Below are 20,799 nucleotides of genomic sequence, written 5' to 3'. Positions count from 1 at the left end.
GAGAAAGCACATGTAATAAAGAAATGCAGTGAGTCCAGAAATATTTCTAACTAATAAAAAAGCTGCTTCCCTTTTGTGTGTCCTTTGTTTGCTTCTTGGAACACTTACTGAATTGTTACCAAGCGCAGATAATAGAATGAGAGAGAAGGTGTGTGTGGACTTGCACACGGGTGAGATCCAATAAAATGGACCCTCCTAAGTTTCCTTCATGGGTTCCATCCCTTCAACTCACCATCAGATCACAGCACATCTCTCTCTGTTGACTGAACCATTAAAAAAAAAAAAAGTATCTTGCGAACCGCCCTGGGATCTTTCGATGAAGAAGGGCAGAATGTATATAAACCCAGTGCTTTTTTCTGGGGGGGGGGGGAATGCAGGGGTACGCATACCCCTAAACATTTTGTGAATCTAAGTTTGGCCTCATTGAAGGGCAGTATTTCAATATGAGTAGGAAAATGAGAGTACCCCTAAACATTTTTTTAAAGAAAGAAAAAAAGCACTGTATGAATCTTAGCAGCAGCAACAACAGCAACAACAGCAGCAGCAGCAACAACAACACCACTCTTGCTCATGTGTCTGTGAGACAGAAAGAGAAGTCATTGTCCCTAGATATGCAGCATGTTGCTGCCACCTCCTGGACAATCCATTACAAATACCAAGAACAAACTTAGTTGGTCTCTAAGATGCTACTGGGAGGAATTTTTTTTTTTTAATGTTGACAATGTTCACTCTCCAGCTTCCAGTTACTCAATCAAAATAATCAGATCTGAATTACTCCATCAGTGTGAAATGAGGGATGCCAGCAGATATTACATGTCCATGGGAGACTGGCTCCTTTGTCAGCCAGAATTAACATCTCACCAGGGTTTTTCTTCCTGCAATGGTTTTCTCTAAAAGAATATATTTTGTAATTCTGCAAATGTGTTCTTAATTTGTCATCTATTTTAATGCGTAAGATTCCTTTTTTGCAATGCCAGTAAACACTGGGTACCTGATTCATGATTTTCTAGCATATGTAACTGAGCCTGAACAACCCCGGTTCAGTATTTAGAGAGATAAGCTTATTCGCCTTTTTTGCCATAAAAACAATAGTGTGGTACCTTAAAGACAAAGACATTTATTATAGCATAACCTTTCCTCATTTAATCAGTTGAAAAATTGAATTTAGAAGGAAAATTCCAGTATAAAACTGCTGAATTACAATTAACAAAGTTTAATTTCATTCATTTGGGTCTGAACAGAATTTATTTGCTGTCCTGTCCCACCACAGGTGTTAGTATATTTTTATTCAACAGGATTTGAAACCTCAAAAACCATGCTAACGTTATCCCCAGCTGCAAAGGTCACTGGGCTTATTTTGAATACATTTCAGCTATGATTTACTTGTCACAGGCTCTACTTCTATTTATTTATTGATAAGATTAATTCTAAACTGCCAACTCATTCAAAAAACATCGTGGCAGTGTACAATAAAAATGCTTTTTCACTGAACTCCAAGTTCTACAAGCCCCTTGTTTAAGCAGAGGATGGATGGCCATCTGTCAAGTATGAGCTAGTTGAGGTTCCTGCATTGCAGGGGGTTGGACGAGATGACCCTTGGGGTCCATTCTGCTAAATGCGAATTACACGATGCAGTCGATTCTAGTCCATGAAATCATATGCCATAATAAATGTGCTTTCGTTTAAGGTTCCATAAGCTCTATTCAGGTGTTTGGTGCATGTAGGTACCAAATGTGTGAGGAGTCTTGAGAGGGTTAGCCTCACATCTTGCATGGGCAGATCCCAATCCCAGATGACGATGCACACACCAGCAACACCTTTGGCTGACACAACATCACCAGTCTGAAGGCAGTCTATGCAAGCGCAGATATATGTGTGTCAGGCTCTGTCTACAGGGACAGGCCCCCTGGTTCCGCCTACTGTGAAGCGAGTCTTTCATGCTGACCACACATTGGGGAGAGCGTCGTTGTGGCATGCACATTGGCAAGGAGGAGCTGGGACTAGTCTGCACATTCTCAGCAGCCGCTTCATGTGACCTTATGGAGCAGTGCTATTTCGGCAGGTGGAGCCCGTGTTCTTGTGTTGCTAGGTGGCAGTGATGAGGGGAGGAATTCATTGTAGCATTCAGTTAAAGTTAGCAAAGTTAAAAATGGAAAGCGTAATGCTGCTGGTCAACAAAAGAGGTTTAAAGACTCTCTCAAGGAAAATCTTAAAAAATGTAGTATAAACACCAACAATTGGGAAACACTTGCATGTGAGCGCTCCAATTGGAGAACAGCCTTTGCCAAAGGTGCCATGAGCTTTGAAGACACTCGAACTCAGGACGCAAAGGGAGAAACGTGCTAAGAGGAAGGCACGCTTGGCAAATCCACAACGTGATCAACTCCTGCCCGGAAACCAATGTCCCCACTGTGGAAGGACGTGTGGGTCCAGAATTGGCCTCCACAGTCACTTACGGACTCATTGTTAAAACCGTGTTTATGGAAGACAATCTTACTTGGCTACGAGTGATCGCCAAAGAAGAAGAATGCTATTGGAATGGCTTGCAGAAGAGAGAGTGCAGCATGGTTCTTGCGGCTGGTTGTGCACCAGATTCCTGCAGCCTCGATACGACCAGTCGCACAACCAGTTGCACAACAAGCTTCCGCAAGCAGAACTGATGCACTGGATTTCACACTGTGCAACCATTATTCCCGCTCTTATGCTAGCACAACCGCCCTTGTGCTGACTGTCAGAGAAAGTAGAATGTTCCTCAACTTTTTCTGGGTCCAATCTAAAGTGCTGGTTTTAAAGACCACCTTATCCCATATTTACCTACCTGAAACCTTAAGACCATTTTGGGGGACATATTAAAACCTCATTGAACTGGGCTTGTTCAAGAAACAAATCTCAGAAATTAAAAGAAGATTGCCAACCAAGAACAACCTTTGCTGCTCACTTGATAGGGGCAAGCTCTTTCTGTTATATAGTGACAGGAAGCTGGCTTCAAAACTTCAGAGCCACCATATATATATAAAAAATATTGTTTGGTAGTGACCACCAGCTGTATAGTTGATAAGACTGTCAAAAGACTTTAAGTGACAGATTTTAAAGTCCAGGAACATACATGTGTGAGATGAGATGAGATGACTAGAATCATATGAAAGCACACCAAAGATTTCTGTGACATCATTACGACATTTACAGTTGTGGGATGTCTGGTCTGATGCTTTTAAGAGCCTCATATTACAGCTGCAGCCAGTAGGGTAGTTCACAGGCAAGAATCACTGTTTTGGTGTTGTGGGATCTTTCAGCATGGTGAGGCGAATGCAGAAGCTTATTAGCAGCAGGGCAGTGGCTCAGTTAGCACCATGATGTCAGTGGGCTACGGCCAATTGGAAAGCTGCTAGCCAGCAAACAACCAGGTGCTTGCACGACGATGACTGAACTGTGCTCTGCCTCACTGTCATCTCCCGACAGATGTTAGTAAGGGCCTACATTTGCCTCCAACCTCAGTTGCCCAGCAGAGGCAGCCAGCAAACCTTACCTCACTGGCCACCATATCTCAACCAAATTTCACGGTTCTGCTTGGTATACCTAATGATGAATTTCCTAACAAGTTCTGTTGGAGAACGAAGACTAATTTGGTAGTTTTCAAGAATACTAGATAGAGCGATTGCTTTTGTGATGCTATCTTAGAAGAGCAGGAAGAGCAATCATTTCTATTTTTCTTTTTTAAAAGAGCCATGCGGTTATATCTTAAGGACTCCCATATGTGAAAATAAATAAATAAGCCCGAAGGTTGCATCCATCTCAAGCGTTTCAAAGAACATCTATCTGAAGGAGAAAATGAAGAGGTACTTATAAGACATTAAGTGATTGGCCTTTTTCCCACTTCCTACAGTAAAACTGTTTAATATAAAAACTTCTTGGCATTCTCCAGCCAGTTATGAGCACCAGACTGACTTTGCCGTGCATTTCCCCTGATTTATGATGCCATGGACACATTTTCATTCCTAACCTTGGGGTCATATTCTGCCATCACTTTCACACTGCATAGCTCAGAATTTACAATGAGGTGAATAATGAAGCTGTGCTGTGAAATTTGCATGCAATTAGCATTCTGTTCATTGCAGAGGGTAAATTTGCTACCAGAGTGGTAGGTGATGTACAGAAAGGCACTCAGCAAAACCGAAAGAGAACACACACTCTCTCCTGGACTTACTCCAAAACTATTATGAGCATGTGATCCAAGAGGATGTGATAATGTTCTCTTAGGTTTCATGACACAGAGGCAAGGAAAAGCTGTGTGCAGTCGGACAGGCACACTGGACCAATTTCAAAAAGGTTAAGGGACCATGGTCAGAAATAATCTTAAGACAAGGGAGTCCAAGATGGATGGGAGTTTAAGAAACGCGAAAGTCCATTCCAACAAGAAAGAAGACCGAGAGGCATCTAAAGAAACTGGTGCGGCTGCATAAGGAGCTGACAGATGAGCCGAGGTTTAAGAAGGGCATGTATTAAGAAGCGGAAGAAGCGGAACCCGGAACAAAAGAGCTTTTAAGCCATTTGCCTTGTTTGCTAGGCAAGGACTTCTCAGCACGCCGGCTCTGGGAGCTTAGGGATGCTTGTGTGAGATCTTGCAGGAACATGCATCACCACTCAAGATCTTGTGAGAGCATCCCAGAGCTGGTGTGCTGAGCGGGCCTTGCCCGTCAAGCAAGGCAGAGAGTTTAAAAGCTCTCCAGCGTGGCTGGATTTATCATGCACAGTTCCAACCAGCCGGTATTCAACTGCGTATAGTTGAAATTGTGCAAGTTAAATGTGTGTAAAATGCGATTGTACTGTAGTGGCTTATCTAGGGGATGAGGTGAAATCTGAGCTTCAGATTTTTTGGCTTACATATCACAGTCTTACACCAGCATTACCCAACCAGGTGCTCTCCAGATGTTTTGGGCTACGAATCCCATCATTCCCTGGTCGTGCCGGCTAGAGATGAAGGGAGCTGTGGTTCAAAATATCTGGAGGGCACCAGGTTGGGGAAAGCTGCACTATACTATACCACTTCTTGGAATTCATGCTTTCAAAAAATGAAATTTTAAAAAGAGATATTAAAAAGAGCAGAGCCGTCAAAACCACCTCATGTTAAAATAAGGAGAACCTTTATTAGTCAAAATATTACCTGGACCAGCACAAAGAACCTTTTCTTCCATCTCTTCCAGACATTTTTGCCAATGGCCCACAAATATCTACAAAAGAAGCAGAGGCAATTTCAGTAGGCAAATATCTACAGGAAAGACTAAGATTATGGTGAGTTTAACATAATATTTAGTTCATTCACAAAGTCAAAGGCTATATAGTCAGATATAAAGGCACCACATCTCTAATCTCACAAATGGTTTTGAGTCTCACAGTTCAATTAATACAGGCAGGTCTCACAATCCGAACACAATGTGTTTTTCAGAAAATTGTTAAGTTTGGTGAGCTTTTGCATGATGAGTCAATTATTTCCATTTGATTCCTATGGGGAAAAAGTGTTCCTGACCATGAAATTTTGACCCCAACATGACAGAAAAACCCAGGAAAGTCCAGGAAAGCTCTCTGAAACCTTGCAAAAGGCAAAAAAGGAAGGAAAAATGCTCTCTTATTTGCTTGATCTCTTCCTCCTACCATAGCTTCTGGCGAAACAGCTGCCATGGAGCAACAAAACACAAAAAGTAAAGCTTGTTTATGGCTACTTATTTGTTTACAGTACTACATGCAGATCAAGCTGTTTGGATATCTGAATCTGTGGTGTGTATGGCGAGGTTTGGATACTAATTCATCATGTTTGGATAAGTGAATTTTCAAATTATGAGCATTTGTATTGTGTACAGTAAGCCCACAACTTGTGCACATTTATCTTGTGTACATTCAGCTTTACGCACTTGGCAATATAAATATTTTAAAAAACCATAAAAGGGGTGGGCGTCCAGGAACACACTGCACCCCATGTGTTTTGACTATATGCAATTTTGGCTTTAGGTGATATCCCCATAACTCAACCCACATGGAAACTGAGGGCTTACTGAAGAATTTATAAATATGCTTCAAGTGTTGGAAGTGTGGATATGGCCAAAGCAAGAAAAAATATTTTTGTGTTGCGATTGCTGCAGCATTTTGCTATCTTGCTTCACGATCATTTATTTATTACAAAGTGTTGAAAATATGGATATATTTGATATGATTTATATCATTGTATCAAGTGATGAGAATTTTACTGCAAATCAGCTATGAGGGTATGTTAAAAGGAGTGCATACAATACTTCAAAAATATATTAACATCATCTGAGGGTGTAAAAAAGTTTTGTTTATGTTTTCTGTAAATATTTATTGTTGTTTATGCTTTATACAGGTCATGTTTACCACACAAATAACACATCATGACATTATTTAACCATTATGACATTATATAGCCAATCAGAATTGGCTATGCGGTCATCTCCTAAAGCCAAATCAGAATGAAAGCAGTAACCATCACTCTGAATAGGTGTTTTGGAGGGAGCTGTTATTTTAATACATTTGCCCTGCTTCTGAAAAGTAACTGAAACAAGGAAGAGGAAAAAATACTTGAGAAAACTACCCATTTTGGCTCAGATCTACTTTCATTCTTTGAACTACTTTGGTATATTAGTTTGTGGGCATAACTCCGTTCAGCAGCAGCAGATATGACAGCACCCTCTGTGTGAGCTTTGAGAGTATGAAGAATTAAATTATGGAATGTATTATCACAGCATGCGGTGATAGAATCCTTAAAAATAAAAAAGGATACCTGAGGCATACCTATAGATGGATATTATTAGCCACGAGAAGCCAAGTAGAGCCTGTATTATTGGAGTCAATGTACCTCTGATTACAGGGCGAGACTATTGTATCATACTTTGCCTATGATCTTCACATGGTTCACTTTAGGGGAAAGAATGCTGGAACTGACTCTCCAGTAATCAATGCTTACACTCTTATTACAAATTAGGACACCATAAAAACAGTTGTGGGGCTGGTCTATGGGGCTGGATTCACTTATAACTTTACCCAGATCTGACCAGCAATGTTCTTATCACTCCTGCTCACCTAGCACAAATGTCTCACCTCCAACACCACTTTATGTCCATGTCCATGTCCATGTCCGTGTGTGTGTGTGTAATGGCTGAATATGATTTTTTGTTTGTTTGTTGGCATCCGTCTGTCGACAGAAACAATGGAGTGTGCCTCTGTGGGTGAAGTCAAACCACCGCGTTAGCAGCACTGAAGTGACTTCCCTGGGGCACAAGCCTGGGCAGTGTGTATGGAGGTCCTGGGGCTGCCCAGATGACAATACATGCCTCCCTCCACCAGTCTCACTGATGTGGTCCAAACAAAAGCAGAGAAATACATTTGGCACCAGCTGTGGCAATTGTGCATGCGATTGCCGGCTGCTGTTGGCGAGTGGGCAGACGCTGTGTGGCTTTTGTGATGTGTGCGATTGGCAGCGTTTGTCAGTCTGGTGAGTGATTTTTGGCACCCCCCCAAAAAAGCTCAAAAACTATGGGCAACCCCCCCCACAAAGCTCTACAACTCTGGGCCATCTCCCCCCCTCATTTTCTTAAATTGGAGCCTCCCAAAATAGGGGGCACATGGAAAAATACGGTATGCTGGGTGGGCAGAGAAAGGAAGTGCACCCTCCATTTGCAGGGGTTGAATATGGGTAAAGATGTCATGTGATCTGGCCCGGGGATATTTAGGAATCAGAGGAGGGTTCTTGCCATTTGAAAAAATATTTGGGCTGCCCTTTATGCTGCTTGAAAGGTGCAAAGGATAGGAAAGTGTGAGGAAGCTCTTGACAGTCCCATGTATTCAAATTTGTCTCCAAAGGTTTAAATTTAAATGTGATGCCAAGCGGGCAAGAAGAAATTGCCTGCGTACCTTGCTTAAACCAGGACCCTGTGCCAGAGTGTACATTGCTGGCAAAGCCCTCAATGCACATATATCAGACAAAGGCCAGGTTTAAATGAGATGCTGAGCCCCTGCAACCCGGGGAAATTCTCCTTGACCTCCTGCGTCACATTTAAATCAAGCCTAAATCTATGCAGACAAAAGTGACAGGCACTTTGGCCTACATGCTGTACAATTATGCATAATTTAGCAGAAACATTCCAGGATGCATTATTTATGGCTTGATCAAAAGTCCTCTGAAGTTAGTGGGGAAATTGTAATTGACTTCGGAGAGGTCTGGAGCATCAAAATTTGTAAGAACAGGGCAGATGGCTTAATCATTTAAATGTACTGAAGACTTCAGAATCAACTGTGAGTCAAAAGGAACTGTGACAAAAAGCCAAAGCTAATTAGTAGAGTTACACTCAGAAGCTTCTAAAGAAATGAGATATTGCTGAATGACAATCTACAGAGGGTGATCTAAATCTCAGAATGGTCAGCTACGTATTCCTGGCGTGCCCAGAAATATTTCTAAACAAGAGGGGGGAAATTAATTGAATGCTAGGTCTAGCAGGGCTGCTTGATCTAGTAGGAGTGGTCCCCAATTGTCATGCATACATGTCACCGTATTGGCCTTGCTTATTTATTTTTACTATAGAATAGGCTCTGGAATTTAGGGCAGGTTTTTATGGAGAATAAGTAGAAGATTTTCCTACAGGAGATAACTTAATGCAGAAGGTGTTGTAACTAGAAACGAGTTCAAATTTATGCTTTGCAAAGCATTCACTAGATGGATTTGGGCAAGGAACTTTCTAACTGTCCTACTTCTCAGGTTGGAAATGAGGAAAAGTGAAAAAGCAGAGATGAAATACTTCCCGGTGAAAGTAGGCTATTGAATAGTTTACATCCAAATAGTACTGTAACAATAGAAATTACTTTCTGCTGTATTGGCTTCTTTTGCTCCTAACTGTACCATCCTCATACAGTCTTCGAGAGGATTTTAATAAAATAGTACACTTGCAAAATATAGAGAAGGTTTACATCTCCCTGTAAATAATGATAATTGACAGTTTCTATTAATGTTCTTACCACACAGCAACAAGACTATTATTCTGAAAATACAATGTAAGAAACATACACATCAAGCAAATCAAGATATGGCGATGATATGTACAGTACAAGATATGACAATGTTTGCTGTGGTCTGTAGAGATTCACTCTCTCTTTTGGTTCTCTGTCCAGTTGAGGGGTGGTGGTGGGAGGGGGAATCAAGCACGTGTGTTTCTGACATTGAGCAATCTTAGGGACCCTGAGATCATCCTCTGAGGCCCTTCTTTGTGTGCCTCCTTCATAAGTCTTTTCTGCAGTGGCTCCCCATTTGTGGAAGAAGAAGAAGAGAAGAAGAGTTTGGATTTGATATCCCGCTTTTCACTACCTGAAGGAGTCTCAAAGCGGCTAACATTCTCCTTTCCCTTTCTCCCCCACAACAAACACTCTGTGAGGTGAGTGGGGCTGAGAGACTTCAGAGAAGTGTGACTAGCCCAAGGTCACCCAGCAGCTGCATGTGGAGGAGTGGAGACGCGAACCCGGTTCCCCAGATTATGGGTCTACCACTCTTAACCACTACACCACACTGGTTCTCCTCAAAGAGATTCAGCTGGGGCATTCATTACACGCCTTTAGGCACCAGGTGAAAACATTCCTCTTCATTCAGGCCTTTGGCTGGTTGACATCAGAGGCCCTTTTAAATGTGTTGTGGGAGGGGAGATTACTGGTTTGTATTTTTATAGTGTATTTAGTGTTACTGTACAGTGGTACCTTGGGTTACAGACACTTCAGGTTACAGATGCTTCAGGTTACAGACTCCGCTAACCCAGAAATAACGCTTCAGGTTAGGAACTTTGCTTCAGGATGAGAACAGAAATAGCGTGGCAGCGGCGCAGCTGGAGGTCCCATTAGCTAAAGTGGTGCTTCATGTTAAGAACAGTTTCAGGTTAAGAACGGACCTCCAGAACGAATTAAGTTCTTAACCCGAGGTACCACTGTATTATGTTGTGAACTGCCCTGAGTTCTATGGATAAAGGGTGCTATACAAATAATAACAACAAAACAACAACACAATACAAATGGGGGAATTTCCCTGTTTATTTCTCTCTCACACATACAAGCAGAACAAAATTCCTGGTGAATTCTGTACAGATTTAGTATTTAGCTCTACTCATCTGCAGAATAAACAAACAATTACTTATTAAAACAAGCTGTCATTCTTTAAATGGAGGTTGCCATATTCTGTCACGTCACAAGTTAAAGACAAATTTCCCAAAAACTCTGGGGCGGAGGGAAAGCAGGGCTAATTAGAACTAAAATATTAGGGTGGTTTACACAAGGCATTTAATTTAAGTCATAAAAAATATTATTATTACTATTTTTATAATGTGGTGATTATCTTTGAAATGATTAGCCGAGATCCATCGAATCATCTTTTAACCGTACGTCAACCAAGGAGGAGGAAGGCAAAGCCACATTTGTCTCGCCCCCTGTAGCGCCAGGAAGAAAAATGACGGATGCCAAACTACTTACCCAGAGTGCTTCATGTTTTGAGGTTTATCCATTCGGACTGCAAGTTTGATTTTCAGGTTCTGATCGGGACAGTTTTTGGAAACAGCCATGTTGTGCCACTCTGATTGCTTGGGGCTGTTGGGTGTAGGATGAAGAACGACCTGAAGGAGACAAAGAAGAGAAACTTCTTATTATGGTGATGTTTAGAGAGAACACAGAGAGTGCAGAGATATTGAGAGAGAAACACAATTCAGTCTTGACTTTTGCAGTGTTTCTGGGATGAATTCAAAGTGTTGGTTTCAACCCTACAAAGAATTACGTGGCTTTAGGTCTCAGTATTTAAAGCAGGCTGGGGCGAAACGCAACCCTTCAGGTCTTTCTGGCCGCCAGGATTTACCATTCGTGCCCCGCCTTCCCAGGACAGCCCTTCCATGAGAGATTTTGCCCGGGTGGAACATGTCATCAAACTCTTGCTTGCCTGTTTGGAAGATGTGCATATTTATGTGTGAATAAGTGTGTGCTTTGGTACAGAAACCTGTGGATTTTGTCTGGCTGTAATGTAGTCTTTTCTACAAAGATAAGAGCCACTTCAGGCTTCATCCAGTTTTGCTTCTGGCACCATCTGCCATCAAGGCTCCAGAAGGTTACTCTTGCAATATTGACTGACAAGATTCTTCTCCCCTGATTGCCTGCTTCTGTATGTATACACCTCTGCCATAGGGATGTCTGGTCAGAAGCACCCCAGGCCCTAAGAGCTTGGGACCCACCCCTAGGTCTCAGTTTGGGCCCTGGTGATGTCACAGGGGGCAGGCCCCAGTGATGTCATTAAACAAAATCCCCACCATATTCCATTCTTTTCCATATCCAAATTGATTTCTTATGCCTGTTCCTATGGTTCCCAATTGGATTATTTTACTGGGGAGCTGTGGAAGGGGAAACCCCACTGGAAGGGGTATGGGAATTTCCCAATCCAGTGCTTCCCCCCCCTTCTGCCTCTGAGGCAACCCAATCACCCCACCAAGGTGTGGTTACCCAAACTGTACACAACCTTCAAAGTATGGTTGTACCATGGACCACAGTGTCTTGTATTAGGCACAGTTTTGTTTTAGTTAAATATGAATGTGTCATTAGAAAGACTATGAATTTGCTATAAGAGTGAATGTTTTTAAATATACCAAAAAGAAGGTTTTTTTTTTTTTTAAAAAACCCACAAGTATGACTTCTAGTATGCTAATATATAATGGCATATTTTGCTTGTGGTAGCATAAAAAGATGAAAAAAACAATGTGAAGGGAGAGAGGTTCATTTTATTGAATAAGATAAAGCTAAACTTTAAGCTACACTGTAAGCTAATGGAATGAAGAAGAAGAAGAAGAGTTTGGATTTGATATCCCGCTTTTTACTACCCGAAGGAGTCTCAAAGCGGCTAACATTCTCCTATCCCTTCCTCCCCCACAACAAACACTCTGTGAGGTGAGTGGGGCTGAGAGACTTCAGAGAAGTGTGACTAGCCCAAGGTCACCCAGCAGCTGCATGTGGAGGAGTGCAGACACGAACCCGGTTCCCCAGATTACGAGTCTGCCGCTCCTAACCACTACACCAAACTGGCTGTTTAAAATATTTGAAGAGGATGAAAACGTTAAGGAGATGATAACATCTTATAAAAAGCTATGGAAGGTTAGGGAGATGATTCCGAGGTGTGTGCTTTGACACAATTAAAAATATCACAGGAAAACTACCCATGGTTTAATTAATACCCTCCCTGCCCCCCTGAGGATTTATTCTGTATCTTGTTTCTGATATATTATTTGTTTACCTTTTTGGGTTCTTGAAGAGTAAAGACATGTTTTTATCATTTTTAATTTTTTTTTGGCATCTCTGTTTTCCATTTCAGCTTGTTCCAATGACTCAGGAGGTAAAATCTCATTATTAAGCTTCTTATTATTCTGCAGCAGGATTAATCTCCTCCTAATGCATTAACCTTTAAGGGCACGTACTCTCATTACTCAGATGATTTCTATCTTTTTCCTGACTAGCTGTATTTGCCCAATACTGACACACAACTTCATCTTCCTAATATTCCATCGATCTTGAACTCTGCTGCTGATTCAACAGACTATACCTTTTTTATTTCTGTAATGGGATTAAAACATCTCAAGCACCGATTGCAGCAACAGACCTAATCTTTCTCAAATCACTGAATGCTTCCTCCGAGTCCTCTGACTTCAGCAAATTATTATGTTAAATGAGTATTTACTTTGCCAAGTTAAAAATAACGTAGCATATTTCTTTCTTTCTTTTTAAAAAGGTATCCAAGACATACAAACTTTAGAGGGCACCTCCCTGCTATGGCTAACCGCTTAAAAGTTATATCATACAAGAGCTCCATGCCAAGTAAGAACTGAATTACTCTTGGTGGCAATTGACCCCAACAATCTCCTGTGGAGAGCCTAAGTTTCATTCACATTTCAAATGTAATACACATGCTTGTGAGCTGGCAGTTAGTAGCTATATTTGGTCAGTTTTTCCTCTTCCAAACTTATCAGAATAATGGACACGTCTAGCTCAGGCCTACACAACTTGCAACACAAATGCAACTCAGATACAGCTCCAGCAGAAAACTGTGCCTGCAACTTCTACTTAACAACACAAACATATTTCAGATAGCTTCAGGATGTATTGTCTGCCTTCTGCCGGCGTGGTGTAGTGGTCAAGTTTGTCGGACTAGGACCTGGGAGACCGGGGTTCAAATCCCCATTTCGCCACGAAGCTTGGGCCAGTCGCTGCCTTTCAGCCTAACCTACTTCACAGGGTAGGTTAAATGGGGATTAAATGTGGAAGGGGAGAAACATGTGTGCCACCTTAAGCTCCTTGGATAAAAAGGCAGGCTACAAATGCAATAAATCAAGCAGTCAGTGCCTCTTGGTACAGTCCTTTGAGCTGAGGCAGTGTGCCATGCAGCTCCTTAGAAGCAAGGGGTTTCTCATGTTTGGTAGTAGTGAAGAACCCCTGGTTAAGGTTCTGGAAGCTCCATTGGGTTTCCTGGAGAGGAGAGCCTAGGAGTTGGCTGCAAACTGAGCAGGTAAGCTCACTCTCTATATAAATCACGCCCAAGGGCCATCGCACCCACCATATTTGTGGTCTCAGGCAGGGATCAGAAAGAAGCTTATTGAGCCTTCATGGCTCCCCAAACATGCATGGACACTACAGGATGGGGCTGTTAGAAAAACCAAATGCCCATTATTCTCAGATTTCATGGAACAATGATTTGTGGCTTGTGGACGTTACTGCTTCTTGCCGTTATTGCTACAGCTAAATGGGAAGCATTGGGATAGCCGCTGAGCTACAATTGAAATATTTTAAGTTCCAATCAAGCACGGAATTGGTCTCAAGAACACATTTGGGTTTTTCCTCTTTCAGGGCTTCATTCTACTTTAGACTGCTTGGTTTTGCTACCTTTGGGACACTATTTTATTCCTTTGCTCATCTGCAAAAACAAAAAAACAAAAACAACCCTGGGCTGTATTTATTTGAAACGCCAAACCATGGGCATAATTCTCTCTTGGAATAAATAGAAAGAAATCTCTAAATACACCTACTTGTCTATTCATCAGGATTCTATTTCATGTGCAGGGGTGAAACAACAGAGACGCCTTCTGGCCAGTGTGGGAGACACTCCTCTCATAGTTGAGAGGAAGTGAAGGCATCTCTCAGTCTCTGCACCTTAAAAGGACCTCCTGTTTAAAGACACAGGTGGTCCTTATGTCCAAATTCTAAAATACGCTTAGAGTGTGTGTGTGTGGGGGGGGGGTGAGTGAAGGGAAAGCAGAGGCAGACATAGAATTCATTGGCAATTATGTCTGCCACCCAGACAAATTGTGCAGCTGCAGGCTCTGGAGAGAGCGAGGGGAAAAATCAATGATGACTAACTGAAGTGTCATAAAGCAACAGAGAAGGAACATTCAGGAGCACTCTGTGTGTAGCTGATAGCACCGGGGAACAAGCTGAATCACAAAAAGGGGAATTAGTGTTATGAACCTTAGCAGCTGGGGGGGGGGGAGAGAAAGGGGCAGGCTGCAGTTAATTCAGCAGGGGCTCTGTTGCCAAATTTAGCATGCTGAATTATTTACTGATCATCCAGCTGACATCACGTAATCAATCCCCAACATCCACAGCAGATCCTCCTGTCCCGGGCTGTTAAGGTGAAGTATTTTCCAGGACAGTCTGCAGCTTTGTATGTCTGCAACACAAGCTAGCAGAAGCTCAGGTAAATTTTAACAGCTTTACAATTTAGGCAAACCCATCTCTACTCTAAAACGAACACATGGAAGAGGCTTGCGTTGACTGGTGGCAATGTGTGGAGAGGATCTGACTTGATTTTTCATCCTTTTTTCCCTTCATTGCAATAGCTTGACTTGCCTGAACTAAAATATCTCTTTGGATCGGTAAAAGAGAAATTAAGGATCAGTGTTCTACACCAGCCTCTTCTGTTAGACAAGGTAGGTTAAAGCATGTAGCCAAGATAGCTTACCCATCACTAGTGAGCTGAAGTGTCCCCCCAACAATCTTCCTGAAGTTACGACAGCAGTGCTTGTATATTGTCTTTTTAAATTGCCTATTGCTGTGTTCTCCATTTATTTCTTATTGTTAAATAAAGTGTACTTCATTGAAGCCTTGTCCCTAAGTGTGGTGACAGATACATCCTACAAATTCGGCTACCACACTTATAGTAAGGTCTTAAGTCAGGGGTTCTCAGAATTTCTACTCCTGGGGCCCGCTGAGGACAACCAGATACAAAATGGTAGTGCAGGGGCACAGCCAGTCACAAAATGGAGGCAGATGGAGATGGGTCATCTGGCAGTTAGTGACATCATTTTCTACTGATCTCTGTACAAAAGCCCTCTTTTGAAATGGCTAAATTATTTGCCACAGCAGTTTCCTTGTGGCGAAGAGTTCCGTAGGTCAGCTTTTCTCATAGATATTGTGAGTCAGCGTCCATGTTTTAGACAGAATATGCTTTAAGTGGAATAGGTTTTTTATTTTATATTTTTCGCTCTCCCTATTCCTCTCAAAGCATTTTTTACTCATTCATTGCCATTTCTTCTTTTCTCTTTTTTAAATTACACCTTAGCCCCCTACAACTACCAATTTCTTTTATCCCTCCTCCCTGCTCCTTTTACACACATTTTTCTCCTGTAAGAGCTGTCCTTTCTTACCCCCTTCCTTTCTATTCCCAGTGTGTTATTATTAAGCTGGTTTTTAAAGAAATTCATCTTTTACGTCTCCTCCTAAGTTTCTCCAACACCCCCTTTGGCCTCATGAGAATTCATCAATATTTTAGTGTGAATTTCTTCTAATATACACATATTCATGTGCAATTTTGTATAATAAACACATCTTTGCAAAGCAATTTCGCCCAATAAGATTTTGGTATGTTGTGTTTACTAGTATCTGCATTTTTATCAATGCATTACTTGGCCAGAGAACTTTACTGCAAAATTTGGAAAAGTGTGAAATTTTGAAGGATGGCTGGGTTTCCGTTCGAATATTGTTTCGGAAAGTGCAAATTATGTCGGTTTGGCATTAAATATGAACTGCATTGGATTTGTCCCCCATCCCTAGTTGCTGGTGCTTTCGCCAGCCAAACCAGGAGATGGGTCAGGTGAGTGAGGAGGTGCTAAGGCCCACTGGTGGCCTCTAACCCACCATTTGTGGATATGTCTAATTGGGTGTGTAGCTGTGCACCAACAATTTAGACTTAATGGCTTCAAGCTATAAGAAAGGAGATTCCGACTATGGTAAACATCAGGAATAGCCTTCTGATGGTAAGAGCTGTTCAACCATGGAACAGACTCTCCCGGGAGGTTGTGGACTCTCCTTCCTTGGAGGTTGGATGGCCATCAATCATGGATGCTTTAGTTGAGATTCCTGAATTGCAGGGGGTTGGACTAGATCAGGCATAGGCAACCTTCGGCTCTCCAGATGTTTTGGCCTACAACTACCATGATCCCTAGCTAACAGGACCAGTGGTCAGGGATGATGGGAATTGTAGTCCGAAACATCTGGAGAGCCGAAGGTTGCTGACCCCTGGACTAGATCATCCCCGTAGGTCCCTTGCAGCTCTACAATTCTATGATTCTATGTGCGACACACACACCACACTTTATTTGAAACAAAGACTTCAACCAATCTCTTCTCTGAAATTCTTTAGTGATTGTGATGCTTACAAGGAACCAATATAGCTCCTTCTTTCCCAGCCCAGAAAGATTGTCTTTCAGCTCTAGAACAAACTCTGCTCTCCTTTTCTGTTCTGCAAATGTGCATTTATGTGTTTTATGTGCTTTCAGAACAGCTGCCAATATTACTTCCTTGCTTGGGGGCATTCGGTAGGCTGCAGTTCTTAAAAAGCTATGCCAGAGATGAAATGTTCTAATTTGCAGCACTGTGGGTTAGAAAGCCTGTGCTCCTTTGCAACCTGGGTTCATAAAATTGCTACCCCTGATGGGTGGCGGGCTTTTCTTCCTCCTCCAAAGCAAAGCTGAAGAAGCATCACTGCCCTTACCCGCCCGAGTTCTTTGTCTTCTAAAGCCAGCACACCGGTGCTCTCGGTAAACAGCTTCACCTTCACTGCTGGAAGGGCGTGCGTCGTGTTAAAGTCACCTTGAGTCCCCCATCTGCGAAAACATCCAAGACGGGGAAAAAAAAGCATGAGGCAAGAAACGCAGCCTGCCAACCCAGCCCCGTCACCTCGGGGTGGAAAAGGTTAATGCAAATGTCACCAACTGTCTTAGGCATTAAAAAAGCAACAGGAGTGACATTGTGCTAATTAATTAAGTTGGTAAGACAACAACTCTGCAGTATCACAAAGCTTCCTCTGGGAAGGCAACAGAATAGCATGAAGCAAAAGCTAGAAGTACACACACATCCGCACGTGCCACAGATACACAAATGCGCTTTTATTTATTTTTGCAAGTGAGTAAAATAAACCTGATGAACATAATTTAGCACTGAAACTTCGCACAGAAATTGCAGAGCCATCTGAATACTTACCTGTCTGCCACTGCTAGTTTTCTAGAAAAAGAGGTGCCGTAACTCATCATGAACCCTTGTGTTCTCTCCAAATTTGCAATGGCGCCCACCTGAGAGGTGCCGGAACTGAGTTCCGGCAAGTTCCAGCTGGAAAAAAAGCCCTGTCTGTCTCCCATTACTGAAATAGCAGAGTGGCTGCAGACGATAGGAGTCTAGTAAATGAGGCATCTAGGAGCACAAGGCCTGCTAAGGCACCGCTCAGCATTGGAACCAACATGGATACAGCAAGGTTGCCTCTTCCAGGGTTCTGACTTGTGTGGGGATCCTTCACAGAGGCAAAAAGTTCCCCATTGGCAGAGGTTCACCTTATTGGGTGTGGGGTGAGGAAAAAACAGCACTTGCTTTCAGGCAGAGGGAGCTGGCGTTTGTCCACAGACAGCTTTCCAGGTCATGTGGCCAGCATGAGTAAACCGCTTTTGGTGCAACGGGACACAGAAAATCCATTTACCTTCCTGCCACAGTGGCAACTATTTATCTACTCGCACTGGTGTGCTTTCAAACTGCTAGGTTGGCAGAAGCTGGGACTGAGCAACGGGAGCTCGCCACCATCGTGTGGATTTGAACTGCTGACCTTCCGATTGGCAGGCCCAAGAGGCTCAGTGGTTTAGACCACAGCGCCAACAGCACCATCTCGGGGTCAGGGTTTAATGTTGAGCCCTGTACCCCCACTCTATCAAGTAAGCCAGTTAGCTTATGTCAAAGCAAGTGAATATAAACATATATGAGCTTATTGCTACAACCACCCCCAATTAATTGTGGGTTTATCTTGACCTGCAATATGGTGTTCGCAAGGCTTCTCGAACAGTTCAGCTTTGGTTCAACACAACTGTTGAAGCTGACCCAGAAACTCCAGCAGGTGCAGAATGCTGCGGTGAGGCTCCTTATGGGGTCCTTGCCACGGGGTCACATTCATCCAGTGCTTTACCAGCTGCACTGGCTCCCAGTGGAGTATAGGGTCAGGTATAAGGTGCTGGTTTTGACCTTTAAAGCCCTATGCGGCCTACGACCCTCGTACCTATGGGATAGCCTCTCCTGGTATGCCTCACGGAGGACCTTAAGGTCCATAAATAACAACACTTTCGAGGTCCCAAGCCTCAAGGAGGTTAGACTGGTTTCAACTAGGGCCAGGGCCTTTTCCTGCTGGAGTTTACAAACTCCTGCCTGAGCACCTGCTGGAGTTTCCAAACACTCTTCAAGGGCAGCCCCACAAAGAGTACATTGTAGTAGTCCAATCTGGATGTGACCGGGGCATGACTAACATTTTGTACTATTCAGCCCACTTTACCCTGAGCTACTTGTGGTACCCTGTTGTCTTTGTCTGGTGCTGGAGGAGACTCTTGAGAGTCCCATGGACTGCAAAAAGATCAAACTTATCCATCCTTAAAGAAATCAGCCCTAAGTGCTCACTGGAAGGGCAGATCCTGAAGTTGAGGCTCCAGTACTTTGACCACCTCATGAGAAGAGAAGACTCCCTGGAAAAGACCCTGATGTTGGGAAAGATGGAGGGCACAAGGAGAAGGGGACAACAGAGGATGAGATGGTTGGACAGTGTTCTCGAAGTGACTGGTATGAGTTTGGCCAAACTGCGGGAGGCAGTGGAGGATAGGGGTGCCTGGCGTGCTCTGGTCTATAGGGTCACGAAGAGTCGGACATGACTGAACGACTGAACAACAACAACTTGTGGTACCCTATAAATCCTTTAGCTTTCGGAGGACTTTTGTTAGAGATGTGCGCAGGATGCTGGACTTAGAAGATTCTCTGCCTTATTGGTTCATTCCAGTTTAACAATTCATAGCAGGGTTTTACTCTCTAGCTCTGGAGAGAACACAGGGAACCTTTCATTATGGCTGTGATTGATTTTCAATAATCTTCACAGCTCATTTAATTTTGTTTCTCGAACTTCCAAGCTGCGCTAACATTTTTTTTTTTAACAAACGGTGCATTTGGTCTCGTGAAGGTAGGCAGTTCTCTCCTCTCCCCGTCTCTCACGTAATGAAACTCGCATACAGCTTAATAAATCTTGAGAAATAGCCTTAATATTGCCATTCTGTGTAAAGAGACTCCATAAAGAACATTGTGGCCCAGCTCTCTCCTGTTTCCTCGTGTCCTCCATAGTTTCCCAAAGGAAAACAGGGGCACTCCGTTGCATAAGTTGGTGGAGGGATGGGCACTGTTTTGCAGCCCAGAGGCAAGGCTCAATGGATAATGGTGGGCCTTGAGCAGGGAACCTGTGGCCCTCCAGGTGCTGTTGGACTTCCGCTCCCATCAGCCTCAGCCAGCAAAGCCAGTGGGCAGGCATGATAGGAGTTGTAGTCCTGCAACATCTGGCAAACCATAGGTTCCCCATTCCTGGACTAGTGGCTTAAACCTTTCAGAAATGCTGAAGTTTTTGGGAGAAAAACAATCTGTACTTTCTCATCAAACCTAAACGTATCTACAATTTATTTTTTTTTTTATAAGAATTTATTGACCTTTTTCTTATAACAGCATATACCCACACCCACACCTACAATTAAACAAATACAAAACAAATACACTGATAAAACAAATACAAACAGTGTCAAGTTTTCTTGTTGCATCTTTTCTTTAAAAAGAAAATTTCTATTTCCATATCTTGACCATTGACTTCCCCTGCCCTTTCTCCTTCGAGTTCATATCCTTAATCTATTTTATAACCATTTCTCCTGAAATTCAAATTCAATTATATAGTTACACACAATTATATATTCAACATTTAACTAACAATGCATCATCGTAGTAATATCTCATCATAATTCTTCTTCCATTAAAATCTTCACCAATCATTTATATCATATCTATCTCTTCTATCCTTTAAACTGCTGCTAATAACATAGTAACTCAAAATATCTCCTTTCATATTCAAACAAAAATAAAACAGAAAGATTGTTGACAGTATTCACCCTCCGATTTCAAAATTCCATGACAGGCTACTTCAAATTTTACTTAGTGTTTCACCCCACACCCCCTCTGTCCATTATTCTTCTCCTGGTGGCATCAACACTGAATTTCCCTGTAGCTTCCCTCTCCAAGCGTCCACAGATCCAGGCACAGTCCAAAACTCTCCTTGCCACGAGCTCCAGGATGTCCATCTCGTCGTCTCTCAGCTTCTCCGGTTCTTTGTAACATTCCTTTTCTTCTTGTAAAAACCATAATTCTCTGTCCCTGGCCCCCGAGCTCACACCTCGGGGACTGGATATAACA

General features: G+C 42.7%; 1 protein-coding gene across 1 annotated transcript in view; it reads right to left on the bottom strand.

The window, feature by feature from the left end:
• CADPS (calcium dependent secretion activator) overlaps window positions 1-20,799 on the bottom strand; it is a 337,985-nt gene that overhangs the window by 167,728 nt on the left and 149,458 nt on the right. Inside the window, 3 exon segments of the mRNA XM_033141314.1 lie at window positions 5,162-5,228; window positions 10,510-10,649; window positions 17,051-17,162. Of these exon segments, the coding sequence (XP_032997205.1) occupies window positions 5,162-5,228; window positions 10,510-10,649; window positions 17,051-17,162 (319 nt within the window).

This window comes from Lacerta agilis, chromosome 2, assembly GCF_009819535.1.
Source record: "Lacerta agilis isolate rLacAgi1 chromosome 2, rLacAgi1.pri, whole genome shotgun sequence".
Classification (NCBI taxonomy): domain Eukaryota; kingdom Metazoa; phylum Chordata; class Lepidosauria; order Squamata; family Lacertidae; genus Lacerta; species Lacerta agilis.
The sequence above is the reverse complement of the archived record's forward strand: the minus strand, read 5'-3'. Positions and strand labels throughout refer to the sequence as shown.